General features: G+C 45.1%; 2 protein-coding genes across 4 annotated transcripts in view; one reads left to right on the forward strand and one right to left on the reverse strand.

The window, feature by feature from the left end:
• CACNA1C (calcium voltage-gated channel subunit alpha1 C) overlaps window positions 1–14458 on the reverse strand; it is a 562571-nt gene that overhangs the window by 538280 nt on the left and 9833 nt on the right.
• DCP1B (decapping mRNA 1B) overlaps window positions 1–14458 on the forward strand; it is a 35040-nt gene that overhangs the window by 2013 nt on the left and 18569 nt on the right. For 2 of the 3 annotated variants that reach the window (XM_044281369.1, XM_044281367.1), the window contains exon 2: window positions 12555–12595. In XM_044281369.1, the coding sequence (XP_044137304.1) occupies window positions 12555–12595 (41 nt within the window). Of the gene's footprint in view, window positions 1–1320; window positions 2028–12554; window positions 12596–14458 lie in introns of all 3 variants that reach the window. The other variant, XM_044281368.1, reaches the window with a different exon arrangement.

Here is a 14458-nt window from a genome sequence, read left to right on the forward strand (position 1 = left end):
TCGATGCGCCACAATTGGAGACTGCACAGACATGAGGTATAAGGAAAAAGTCTGCATCTGTTCTGTGTTTAGAGACGCAAATGGTTTTGGCTCAATATGGCCTCATGCACACGACCGTTGTGTTTTCCGGTCCGCAAATTGCAGATCCGCAAAACACAGCATCCGTGTGCGTTCTGCAATTTGCGGAACGGCACGGACAGCCATTGATAAAACTGCCTATTCTTGTCCACTAAACGGACAAGAAAGGGACAGGTTATAATTTTTGCGGACCACGGAGCAACGGATGCGGACAGTACATGGAGTGCTGTCCGCATTTTTTGCGGTCCCATTGAAGTGCCAAAACTGCAGCTCAGATGCGGACAAAAACAATGGCCGTGTGCATGAGGCTTATCACTGATAGAAATCACTGACCAAACACTGACGTGTCAGTAAGGCATTAGTGCAACCTACCATTTGGTTTTTAAATTCTGTAAAAATGCTTGAAATGGACAAAGAAAGGACATTTTTACAGAAGTTTAAAAATAAAATAAAAAATGGCGGCTTGCACTCGGCCGGGATCTGTGTTTTGCAGACCGCACCACCGAAAACTTCTGGCCCCTTGCTGATGTCTTTGGCTGTCTGCTTGTCGATTGGCAGATAACTGGTGCATGGATTAAGTCAGAAGTCGTCCTCTGACCCTGGTAGGGCTGTTTCACACGAGCGGATGCCGTGTGTGACATCCGCTCCGTGAATGACAGCCAAGACCCGATGCAGACAGCAGAGACACTGAGCAGTAACATGACTGATGATGCTCCGTGCCTCTCTGTGACCTCTTTACTACGAAATCACGGTGACAACTTTATCTCAGTAGTAGTAAAGAGGTCACAGAGAGGCACGGAGCATCATCAGTCATGTTACTGCTCCGTGCTTCTGCTGTCCGCGTCGGGTCTTGGCTGTCATTCACGCAGCGGATGTCACGCACGGCATCCGCTCGTGTGAAACAGCCCGTATGGGTACTTGTTATATTTGGATGGCTTGTTGCCACAAAGTCGGAAGCTGTAGAGGGCATGGAGCCTGGCATCAGCGTAGCAGTGAGTGTAATGTGCAGCATTCATGCCTGTGTGTGAGTGCCGTGGCTAATGTCAGTCAGACCAAGTCGGTGCAGAATACATGGGGTAGAATTGCCTGAAAAGTCAACTAAAAAATAGGTAAAAAAAAAAAAAAAATGTCTGGTTGATATTGTTAGACAAACAGTCCCTTCCTGGAGAGATGAAATGAAAGGACTTGTTTGCCAAGAATTGGCAGAATTTTTTCTTATGCCTGTAATTGATCCCCTTCCAGGACCAGAGCAAGAAGGGGTATCTCTACTTCTTCCGGAATTGAAAGTTCATGTTTCTGGATTGGATTTATTTTCGTCAGAAGACACTAAATTCTTATTGAAAGCCGTCTATGGAGATGAAAGATGTTAAAGTTCAAAGATCAGTTAGTGACGAAATGCTCCGTGGACTGGAAGAAAGGAAAGGGCGTGTTCTTTCCGGTGCCTAAAAGTTTACATTCCTTAATTAAGCTGGAATGGAGAAATCCGGATAGGAACGTTCTTGTACCCAGAACTATGTGCAATGTAGATTACTCTTTGATGAACAGGATGAGAAAAATCTTACTGACTGTCCAAAAGTGGATGTATCGTTGTCCAAATAGAACTCCTTGCCCTTTGTGGATATGGGGTCCTTACAGGCATCCCAATGGACAAGGTTGATTCCTGTCTGAAAAAACATGGGAAGCTGCCTCAACCTATTTTAAGCCCAAACTGACAGCCACGTCTGTTGCGTCATCACTTAAAATATGGTTGGCAGGATTGGAGAATTTATTGAGAAACTCTTCTCCATATGAAAACTTGATTGCTTCGCTTCCATTACAGATTATTATTTTATTTTAAATCTGATGCTACAGCGGATTCAGTTGGCTCACGGCAAGAACTACTGCTCTCAGCAACACAACTAGAAGGGCGTTATGGCTCAAATTATGGTCGGGAGATGTGAGTTCAAAAGGTAAGCCATGTAACCTTCCTTTCCATGGTGAACTGTTTTTTGGCAAGGATATAGAAAAAAAATCCTTGAGAAGGCCTCCGATTCCAAAAGGAGTTTTCCTGAAGACAGAAAAGGAAATATCCCTTTTTATAGGTGTAAAAAAAAAAAACAGGATTCACAATAAAGAAGGGAAGACAGACAAGTGGAAATATATAAAGCAAGGAAAGAACAGCGGATTTCTGTGTTGTCCCAACAGTCCTGAATCCACAAAGAAATTATGTCAGAAGTCCTGTGGAGGGAGCAGAGAGACCAAGGTGGTTTGTGGAACCCAGGAGGAAGGTTTCCTCGGATCTTTGGGTAAGGCCTCATGCACACGACCGTTGCGTGCACCCGTGGCCGTTGTTCAGTTTTCCGTAATTTTCTGTGGACCCATTGACTTTCAATGGGTCCGTTGAAAACTCAGAAAATGCACTGTTGTTCTTCAGCGGCCGTGATCCGTGTTTCCTGTCCGTCAAAAAACTAGGACCTGTCTTATTTTTTTGACGGACAATGGTTCACGGACCCATTCAAGTCAATGGGTCCTTGAAAAAACACGGATGCACACAAGATTGGCATCCGCGTCCGTGATCCGTGGCCGTAGGCTACTTTCGCACAGGCGGATCGCAGATCCGTCTGCATAAAAGCTTTTTCATATCCAACGGTATATTCTAACACAGAGGCGTTCCCATAGTATGAACTGTGTACATGACTGCCCCCTGCTGCCTGGCAGCACCCGATCTCTTACAGGGGGCTGTGATCTGCACAATTAACCCCTCAGGTGCCGCACCTGAGGGGTTAATTGTGCGTACCATAGCCCACTGTAAGAGATCAGGTGCTACCAGGCAGGAGGGGGCAGACCCCCTCCCTCCACTGTATTACATTCATTGGTGGCCAGTGCGGCCTCCCCCCCCTAGTTAAAATCACCTTCCCCCATCGTTGGTGGCAGCGGAGAGTTCCGATCGGAGTCCCAGTTTAATCGCTGGGGCTCCGATCGGTAACCATGGCAACCAGGACGCTACTGCAGTCCTGGTTGCCATGGTTACTTAGCAATTTTTAGAAGCATTATACTTACCTTCGATGTCTGTGTCCGGCTGGGCGCTCCTCCTACTAGTAAGTGACAGGTCTGTGCTATAAGCAATGCGCTGCACACACCTTTCACTTACCAGTAGGAGGAGCGCCTGGCTGGTCACAGACATCGCAGGTAAGTATAATGCTTCTAAAAATTGCTAAGTAACCATGGCAACCAGGACTGCAGTAGCATCCTGGTTGCCATGGTTACCGATCGGAGCCCCAGCGATTAAATTGGGACTCCGATCGGAACTCTCCGCTGCCACCAATGATGGGGGAAGGTGATTTTAACTAGGGGAGGCCGCACTGGCCACCAATGATGGGGAAGGTGATTTTAATTAGGGGGGGAGGGGAGGCTGCACTGGCCACCAATGAATATAATATTGGGGAGGGAGGGAGGGGGGCCGCACTGGCAACCAATGAATGTAATACAGAGGAGAGAGGGGGGTCTGCCCCCTCCTGCCTGGCAGCACCTGATCTCTTACAGGGGGCTATGATAAGAACAATTAACCCCTCAGGTGCGGCACCTGAGGGGTTAATTGTGCGGATCACAGCCCCCTGTAAGAGATCGGGTGCTGCCAGGCAGCAGGGGGCAGACATGTACACAGTTCGGAGGATATTCTAACTTGAAGCGTCTCCATCACCATGGGAACGCCTCTGTGTTAGAATATACTGTTGGATCTGAGTTTCACGATCTAACGCAAATCCGATGGTATATTCTAACATAGAAGCGTTCCCATGGTGATGGGGACGCTTCAAGTTAAAATATACCATCGGATTGGAGAAAACTCTGATTCGATGGTATAATAGGGACTCCTGACTTTACATTTGCACCATATTGTGTCAACGTCAAACGGATCCGTCCCCATTGACTTGCATTGTAAGTCAGGACGGATCAGTTTAGGTCCGTCCGTATGGCCAGGCGGACACCAAACTTTCCTTCATGTCCGTGGATCCTCCAAAAATTAAGGAAGACCCACGGAAGAAAAAACTGACACGGATCACGGAACTACGGGACCCGTTTTTGCGGACCGCAAAAAAAAAAAACTGTTGTGTGCATGAGGCCTAATAAACATCTTGTCTCGGGCTCCTTGTGAACCCTCCCACAAACTTCATTATTACCCCAGCGTAGGCTACTTTCACACTTGCGTTTGGTACGGATCCGTTTAGATAATACAACCGTCTGTATCCGTTCTGAACTGAGCCGTTTGTATTATCTGTAACATAGCCAAGACGGATCCGTTTTCTATTGGGTCATAGAAAACGGATCCATCACCATTGACTTACATTGTGTGTCAGGACTTGCAGCGTTTTGGTGTCCGCCTCTAAAGCGGAATGGAGACGGAACGGAGGCAAACTAAGGCATTCTGAGCGGATCCTTTTCCTAAATGGATCTCACAGATGGAAAGCCAAAACGCCAGTGTGAAAGTAGCCTAAGAGTTAAGAAACATTGCGGAAAGTTTTGGAGGGTGGGGAAATGATTTGATACACGTGGTTGTGTTAATTCCGGTGTCCCAAGATCAAATCAATAAAGAGTCAATAAAATTTACAATAAATCTTTAGCAAGAAGGGACCTTTTATGGCCTCTAGAATTCATTCTTCACGTCATAAATATCAGAGAAAAGCAGCCTTCATACCAGGGAATCTAAAACCATTCAGTCTCAAGCACTTCCTTTTGGGATCACCTCGTCTCCTGGGCTGTTCACAGAAATCATGCTGGACATGGCAGCTTGGTTGAGGAAATGAAACATTCTCATTATTCCATATTTATTTATTTTATGCACTTATATAGCACTACTATGTTCCGCAGCGCTTTACAGACAATAGCACCAAGCTGTCCCCAATGGGGCTCATAGTCTAAGGTCCCTATCAGTTTGTGTTTGGAGTGTGGAAGAAAACCAGAGTACCCAGAGGACACCCACGCAAACACAGGGAGAACATACAAACTCCATGCAGATGTCCTTGGTCGGAGACAAACCCAGTGCTACAAGGCACCAGTGCTAACCACTGAGCCACCGTGTTGCCCACATCAGGACGATATGTTGCTGATAGCAAGAACAAAGGAGGAAATTTTCCTAAAAGTTCCAGCAGTTGATAAATTGGGGAAAATCGCTTTGCATGTCAGATGTCTTTCCTTCCACCTAAGAAAATCCATTACCAAGTTAAGGAACTCTGGAAGAAGAGTTCCTGTCCGGTCCAAGTGATGGTCTGGTGGTATTCACAGCATGGATTCCTGCAGTACGGTGGGCACAATTCCATTCTCATCCTCTACAAAGATGGATTCTCAATTAGTTGAATTGAAGACGAAACTCCCTGGAGAAGGTTATAGTGATCGCAGACCAGGTAAAAAGATCTCGAAGTTGGTGGGAGTCAAGAAGAAACTTAGAATCGGGTTTGCCTTGGGTAAATCGAGACCCTCAGATTTAAACTACAGATCCCAAGTCTCTGGGAATGGAGTGCACACCTTCACCAGCTGTCCTCCCAAGGACTCTGGAACCAAATAAAGTTGGATGTCATCAAATTACAGAGAGCTGAGGGCTGTTTTTTACCCCAAATATATTTAATCAGAATGTTCTGATCTCCTCTGACAACATAACTGTGGTCACAAGTCTAAATCGTCATGGAGGGACGAGGAACAAAATACTTCAATCCCTGGCAGATGAGATTTTTTTTAATTGGTGGAACCAAATCTAATGTTTCTATCTACAATTTACTTGAAGGGTTCAGACTGCCAAAGTAGAGTCAAGGGTTGGATCCAAGAGAATGGAGGAGTTTCAAGGAGGAGACATTCAAACAAACTAATGCAAATTTTGTTGTCCGCCATTAACCCCAATGAGACTTTCTAGAATAGATAATTTGTCTTCCACGCAGTCTCATCGATGCTCTTGTCCCTGATCAGACTTTTGGCATATGGTGTAAGAATGTCCTTATGGGAAGAGGTGATCTTGTCTCAAAGATATCACCTGTGGATTAATTCCACTTACTCCACAGGTTTGGTTTATTCAGGACAACCTCTGGTCATATTATGTCTGTGTCTTTCCAAGAGAGATTTTGTTTATGGTTAGGAAAAAAAAAACAGCGTTGAGGTAGATGGACCCTTACTAGATTGAAAAGTCTTGTTAACTCCATTATACCTTATGAACCACTTGTCTTTAAACATAAAGCCCCACCAATTTCCACAAAGTTTGGTTTTCCTCACTTTTCACTTCATTTTCATCAGACAATACATTGTAACAGATTGACACTACTCAATTACAGTACTACATCATCCTTTAGCATTGTGTGTGTTCCTTTCTTTAGATGTGTTGGAAATACCTACTATAATACACCTCAAGTCTAATATTATGGTACTGGCGTAAGTAAGATGGTGTCGCCAGTATTCGTCTGTCTGTACCACTTTAGTTCAGAAATGGGGTCTTCCACAAGTGGACTTATTCACGTCAAAGCAATGCAAAACTTCCCAAACGCTTCTCTCAAGGTCCACGGGACAAGGTCAGGGATCGATGCACTGACTTTGCCATGGAAATTTCACCTGGGCTGTGCCTTTTCCCCCATTCCGGAGTCCAAGAGTTCTACGGAAAATGTGGGAAGAAAAGGTGAAGGTTATTTTAATAGCTCCAAAGTGGCACAAAAAAAATCTTGGTATCCTCTTCTGGCCTCAGTGGCAATAAGAAAGCCCATAGACTTTACTTTGGGTGGAGGAATTGTCAGGGTCTGTTTTTTTTTTATCTTCTAGTGGAAAGATTACATCTGGCAGCTTGGATCCTGAAAGGATGATACTTAAAACAAAGGGTTTATCAGATAAAGTGATCGACACCATGGTGGCCAGTAGAAAGGTGGTGACATGTAGAATTTATCATGAGGTCTGGAAGAAGTATCTTTCCTGGTGTAATACTTCTGACTTAAGCCTCATGCACACGACCGTATGTATTATGGATGACGTCCGTGTGCATTCTGTATTTTGCGGAACGGAACAGCTGGCCCCCAATAGAACAGTCCTATCCTTGTCCGTAATGCGGACAATAATAGGACGTGTTCTATTTTTTTGCGGAACGGACATACGGAAATGAAATGCACACAGAGTAACTTCCGTTTTTTTTTTTTTTGTGGACCCATGGAAATTAATGGTTTCGTATATGGTCCGCAAAAAACCCCGGAACGGACACTGAAAGAAAATACGTTTGTGTGCATGAGGCCTTAGCAGAGGATAAGTTGCATATCCCTTCTGATTTGGATTTTCTACAGAAAGGTTTCACCAAAGGTCTTAAACCTAGTGCTCCGAGTGTTTTCTGTGATGAAAATGTAGCGAGCCATCTAAGACCTGGGAATAGAACATATGTTCCTCCATGGAATCTGATTTTATTTGAACCATTAGAAGAAATCAGGTTGACATTCTTAACCCTTTAGGCCCCTTTCACATGGGTGAGAATTCCACGCGGGTGCAATGCGTGAGGTGAACGCATTGCACCCGCACTGAATCCGGACCCATTCACTTCAATAGGGCTGTTCAGTTGAGCGTTGATTTTCATATATCACTTGTGCGTTGCGTGAAAATTGCAGCATGTTCTATATTCTGCTTTTTTCATGCAATGCAGGCCCTATAGAAATGAATGGGTATGCGAGAAAATCTGAAGCAAGTGCGGGTGCTGTGCGATTTTCATGCATGGTTGCTAGGAGATAATGTAAGTAAATTGATAAGTCAATTTACTGTATTATTTTTCCCTTATAACATGGTTAGGCTACTTTCACACTTGTGTTTGATCGGATCCGTTCTGAACGGATCCGATCATATTAATGCAGACGGAGGCTCCGTTCAGTACGGATCCGTCTGCATTAATAACTTAGAAAAATTTCTAAGTGCGAAAGTAGCCTGAGCGGATCCGTTCAGACTTTCAATGTAAAGTCAATGGGGACGGATCCGCTTGAAGATTGAGCCATATGGTGTCATCTTCAAGTGGATCCGTTCCCATTGACTTACATTGTAAGTCTGGACGGATCCGCACGGCCAGGCGGACAGCTGAACACTGCAAGCAGCGTTCAGCTGTCCGCCTGTCCGTGCGGAGGCGAGCGGAGCGGAGGCTGAACGCCGCCAGACTGATGCAGTCTGAGCGGATCCGCATCCATTCAGACTGCATCAGGGCTGGACGGAAGCGTTCTGCTCCGCTCGTGAGCTCCTTCAAACGGAGCTCACGAGCGGACAGCAGAACGCTAGTGTGAAAGTAGCCTTATAAGGGAAAATAGCATTCTTAATACAGAATGCTTACTAAAATGTCCATTGAGGGGTTAACAATTAACTTGCCTCATCCGGTTGTTCGCGTAGCCGTCATGTCTTCTTTCTTCTTCTTTCAGGACCTGCAAAAAGACCATTGACGTAATCGCGCTCACCACATGGTGAGCGCTGTGACGTCAGCGCAGGTCCTGCTGAATGAAGATAGAAGATTTCATGTCTGGGTACCACAGTCAGTTTTTTATCACGCGCGCAAAACGCATTGCACCCACACGATAAAAACTGAACTGACTGTAATTGCGTACCTACTCGCATTTTCCCTGATCGCAGATGCAATGCATCCGGACCTAATCCGGACACACTCTTCTGCAAGGGGCCTTAGGCTATCTATTATTGCATTTTACTCATTTGGGACTTAAAATCATTTTTTCAATTGGTGTTTATTAAAAAATATTCAGCAGCTTTATCATAAAGAGTTAACTCTTGCCTAGCTGTGAGAATCATACTTTCACTTTGTGTCGGTCATCTAATAACACTTATCTCTAAATTACTATTCGCTCAAAACACTTATTTAAACCACATTCTTATGAGTAAGATAAGAATTGAGCTATAATGAGGGTTTATAAGGTCAGAGATAAGGAGCCTTCAGCTGAGCTGCCTGACGGAACAGAGTAAAAACACAGAGCATGCTACTAGAAAATCTCTAGGCTGTCCAGAGAAAGGGGCTCAACATTTTCAATAAAGACCAATTGGAAAAAAAAAAAAAAAAACACTGGGAAAGAACTGCCAGAAAAGTTGAAAGCTCACTCAACTGAAGCTATATCAGCCCTGTGGGTGAGGGCTTTGGGGGCACATTTAAGAACGAAGTTTTAGACTTTAGACGCCAGTCTTACTCAGCAATATACCTGATGGTAGATGTGCTGGCCTCTATATAACTTCGGTGGATCCTCCGCTACTTCTAAGGCTTCTTTCACACGGCTGTGTGCTGCGGACCGCAATTTGCGGTCTGCAATGCACGGGCACCAACCGTGGGGCAGCCGCATGCAGATTGCGGACCCATTCACTTGAATGGGGTCCGCGATCCGTCCGTTCTGCAAAAAGAGAGAACAAGTTCTTAATTTTTGCGCAACGGAAACACGGAATGGAACGCCGCGGAAGCACTCCGTTGTGCTTCCATGGGGTTCTGTTCTATTCCGCACCGCATCCGGATTTATGGACCCATTTAAGTGACCCATGTATTGCGGAACCGCCGTATGTGGCCCTCAATATGGCCGCGGAACGAATATGTTTGTGGGAAAGAGGCCTAAATGTAAGACAGCTTCCTTGCTGTCTTACATTTTGGACCTTGTTCTACTCCTAAGGGTGCTGGCACACAGTGCAGTTCTGATGTGCAGTGAGGATGCAGTTTTTTTGTAGCTAGCTGAAATTATAGAAATCATTCCCACTATGCAGAACACCAGGGGTTAATGAGTCTGCTAAACCACATCCTGAATGCATGTCACAACTGCACTGTGTGCCAGCACCCTAAAAGTGTCCCCCTCCACACCTACTTTTTCACCGTGAGCGGGGAAAAGTTGCAGATTGCAGCACTATGGACCTTGGCGCCGCAATCTTCGCCAGAAATATGCCCAATAGCGTATTTCTGTTTGATAAATTACCCCTTTGGTCTCTATTGAGCAAATTTGGAAGAGTGCAACTTGGGCTGGCCCCCAAACATTGCAGGATGGATATTGCTTCAAAATAGGATTTAGCCTTTGAAAGAAAAGTCTTACAGGTGATGGTCCCACCCTGGTGATTTATCTGGTAGATGCCATGGTCAGATGTTGTCTTGGAAGGTGAAGAGGAAAAATCCAATTCATTTTCACCAAACCTCCATGACAGCACCGCCTGACTCCCTTACCAAAAAAAAGGGATGACCAGTAACACTAAATTAGTTTTCTTGCGTGTCTTGCAACCTCTCCAGGGGTTTAAATGACCCAGATTTGCAGCATGGTAGATTTCTATGATGTTGGGAGTTCCGGTCAGTTGAAATTGCAGCCGACTGACACACGCAAGAAATATGGATGTGTGATGAGGCCCTCACATGGATGTTTGAAGCAATCTTAGAGTGCATGCTTTCCATTATCGTTGATCTTTTTTCTACAAGGTACATATCCCTCCTGAAGTGCTCTGCACTGCTGTGGACTCCTACCAAGTGTCTCAATTGTTCACTTTCTAGAATTGGTTAAGTCACACGTTGTCGTTCCTTCACGCACAGATGTGAACAGGTCATTGCTCTCCACAAGATCGGCATAATACTCTTCTGAAATTCTCTGTGCAGCAGAGCATTGTGCTTTTTCCACTATGTAACTCAGTCTGTGCAAATAATAAAAGCTAGCAGATCCTTAGTTTGCCTCACCATTCCAGAAGTAACGATTCATTCCTATGGAATGTGTATGGGGCCGGGTGAGGCATCTTGTACCTTGCCCGGGCCTTGATTCCCCTTTAGTATACTGCTTGATGGGTTGGTAGATGACCTTGGTATGGTATTATTATTATTATTAGAGATGAGCGAATTTCCGCTTATGAAATACGTTCATACTTCGCTTAGTGGTAAAAGGTGATTTGCGTTACGTATTCCGTTACTACGGACCATAACACAATTCTATGACGGAATGCCTTTAGAGGACTCTCCTGCATAATGGAAATGGTACTGCAGCCCATAGACTTCTATTATGACGGAATGAATAACGGAATGCCTCTAAAGGCATGCTTTCCGTCATAAAATTGCGTTATGGTCCGTGGTAACGGAATCCATAACGCAATTCACCTTTTACTACCAAACGAAGTGTGAGCGAATTTCATAAGCGGAAATTCGCTCATCTCTAATTATTATTATGCAGCCGCAAGATTTAACACTGTAAATGATGGGTGGACCAGAGCTGCAGAATAGTGAACTTCCAGCCTTGAGACAGCAGCGCCTCCTGCTGTTCATTCCTATAATAGACCAGTGGTGTTATAAGAGGAGTGTCTAATATATGATGTAAATGTTTCTGCAGGTTCCCAGCGCTGGTTTCTACACCTCACATCACTCATCCCACTGAAGAACACTGCAGTCAGACTCTCCCCAGCCTGATATGGCTGATAACAGGGACAGTAGACAGTATCCAGCTGTCCTACAGCTTCACCCCCAGCCTATGACGACTGGTAGCCGGGAGCAGGAGATTGTATACACTGGTCCTATAGCCTCCTCCCGTGTGGAGTAAGAAATTCCCTTTTAAAGGGAACCTGTCATGGGGATTTAGGGTACAACTACACTGCGACATGTCATGCGATATTTTTTGTAATGGTGTCGCACTGCGACATGCTGTGCGTGCGATGTGACAGTCACACAAAAGTCCAACTTGTTGCAGTGCACACCTTTGACTATCATTGCAAAAAATGTTGCGCAACATTGCCCCCATACCTCCAGCAATGCGTTATCTACTGTAGGATGGTGACAGGACAATGGTAGCAAAAAGGCAAAATAAATAATAGTGTGCGCCATATTAAAATGACCTGAAAGGAGTCATAGAGGTGGAGCCGCTCTTCAGAAGAGAAACGCTGGCTGTTCCCTCCCGTAGCTTAAAGGTGTTATCTGGGAATCTGATATTGATGGCCTATCCTCAGGATAGCTCATCAATATCAGATCGGCAGGGTCTGACTTCTGCCGATCAGCTGTTTGAAGAGGCCATGGCGCTCTGTGAGCACATTGGCCTCTACCTAGGCCAATGACATCACTGTACATTGGTTACGTGGCCTGGGTGCACCTGTCCCACTCAAGTGAATGAGGCTGAGTTGCAATACCAGGCACGGCCGCTATACCATGTACGACTGTGTGAGGAGGCCGCAGCACTCCTTGGGTCTCGAGTGAGTGCAGCAGCCTTTTCAAACAGATGATCAGTGGGGTTGCTGGAAGTAAGACCCCTGTCCCTCACCTCCACCCATCTGATATTGATGGCCTATCTTGAGGATAGGCCATCAATGTCAAATTCCCGGACAAGCCCTTTAAATGACATCCCACAGCATGGATATGTCCTCAAAAGCCACTTCCAACAGCATATGAAGCATGCGCGGTAAAGCAAGGTGTACCGGCCTGCACTTCATCTGTGTGTGATTGTGAACCAGTCTTTGTCCTGGATGACAGGTTCCCTTTTAATGACTGTACTGTTTTTTGTTTTTTTTTTGTCTTGCAGGAGAAGACTGACGTGGAAGGGACACTGTTTGTGTACACGAGGTGAGCACCATGGCATCAGCAGAGCATTGACGATTTAAAGGGTTTGTCCAATTTATTTTTATTGATGACCTATCCTCAGGATTGGTCATCAATGTCAGATCAGCGGGGTTCCAACACCCTGCACCTCCATCGATCAGCTGATTGAAGAGAAGGTGCGCATTGTGCCAGCGCAGCCTTTCATTCATTGTTTACCTGCTCGCCGTCGCAACCACAAAGGTGAGCAGGTGTAATTACAAGAAGCCATCCCATTCACTACTATGGGACGGCTCGTTCTTATACACTTGGCATGCCCTGGATTTTAGTTGCAAAATTCAGCACTGAAGACCAGCAGCAATGCCGCAGTGTGTGACTTCACCCTAAAGGTCTCTGTACAGTGGGGGTGTAAAGAAAAAACTGCTTAGTTGCCCATAGTAACCAATCGGATTAAACCTTTCATTTTCAAAGGGAGCTAAAAAAAATGAAAGGTGGATACTGGTTGCTATGGGCAACTAAGCCAGTTTTCCTCAATACCAGCGAGAAAAATCTACCCCAGTATTTTGTCAGCCAATTCCACCATTGTCTGCAGGAACAACTGACCGTCTCTTCCGATAATCTCTTCTCCGATTAATGTCAGGAGAGAAAAGGATCAGACAAATTGAATTTTTCTTTTAATTAAAAAAATACAGAACATCCTGCACGATGTGATAATGAATATGCAGATATGCATGGCTACATTTAAAAAGTCACAGAAAATAATGCACTAATAACACAATAGATGCAAAAATAATATATGGGCTAAGCCCTCACTCTGACATTATAAAATCTAAGACTCTCAGCCAATATATTTTAGTCAAAACACATCTGTGCCCGCCTACCCGCGCCAATGTGGTCCCAGTCAGGGAGGTCCTACTCGAAACCTACCTATGTCGTATGGGCATCTACATTCAGGAGAGCAGACCCTGCACATATAGTATCATGCAGGATGTTCTGTATTTTTTTTCAGTTATTTTTTTTGATTAGTCTTGAAGGAATGGCACCTTCAGGTGTGAATGCGCTTCTATCTTGGCAGTAGCATTTTTGTGCACTTTTGCCTTGCCTATCCCACAGGCGACCTTGATTAGGTAGTACATATAGGTGTGCGTGCTTCTCCTCTCATCGGTTGCTTGACTAGGAGCAGCACACTATGTGCAGGGTGTGCTCTCCTGAATGTAGATGTCCAATGGCATAGGTAGGTTTAGAGTAGGACCTGCCTGACTGAGACCACCTTGGCGCCGGTAGGTGGGCACAGATGTGTTTGGATCAAAATATATTGGCTGAGAGTCTCAGATTTTATCAGTGAGGGCTTAGTCCATATATTATATTTGCATCTATTGTTTAAGTGCCTTATTTTCCGTGACTTTATAAATTGAATTTTTCTGTCTGATTTCTTTGTTCTACTGGGAGATAAGTCACTGCCAAAGATGTCTGGCAGCAGCTTACTCCTTTCTCCTCTCCCCATTGACTCCACATACATGCTCAACTGAACTGAGCGTCTGTGTGTATGGAGGAGTCAGGAGGAAGAGTTGGCTTGTTCAGCCAACAAGGTATTGAAGGTGTATGGGCACCTTTGAGCTACCAGCATGCGTTGCAGGTTACGTGCTGTTTTTCCACACAGATTTTCACACATAAAAAAAGCAGCGTAAAACAGTACCAGCTAAGTGAATGAGATATGACAAGTAACACATGTGGATTTCGGTGCAGAAACGCAGAGGAATCTGCATGAAAATCTGTAATGTGTCGTGTTTGTTTGTTGATGCAGTAACTGCTTGCAGTCAGCTGCATCACAACTGCGCTATGTGCCAGCACCCTCGGGGAGAGATTTGTGCTGCTGATGTCATTAGCTCA

This window comes from Bufo gargarizans, chromosome 2 (assembly GCF_014858855.1).
Source record: "Bufo gargarizans isolate SCDJY-AF-19 chromosome 2, ASM1485885v1, whole genome shotgun sequence".
NCBI classification, from domain to species: domain Eukaryota; kingdom Metazoa; phylum Chordata; class Amphibia; order Anura; family Bufonidae; genus Bufo; species Bufo gargarizans.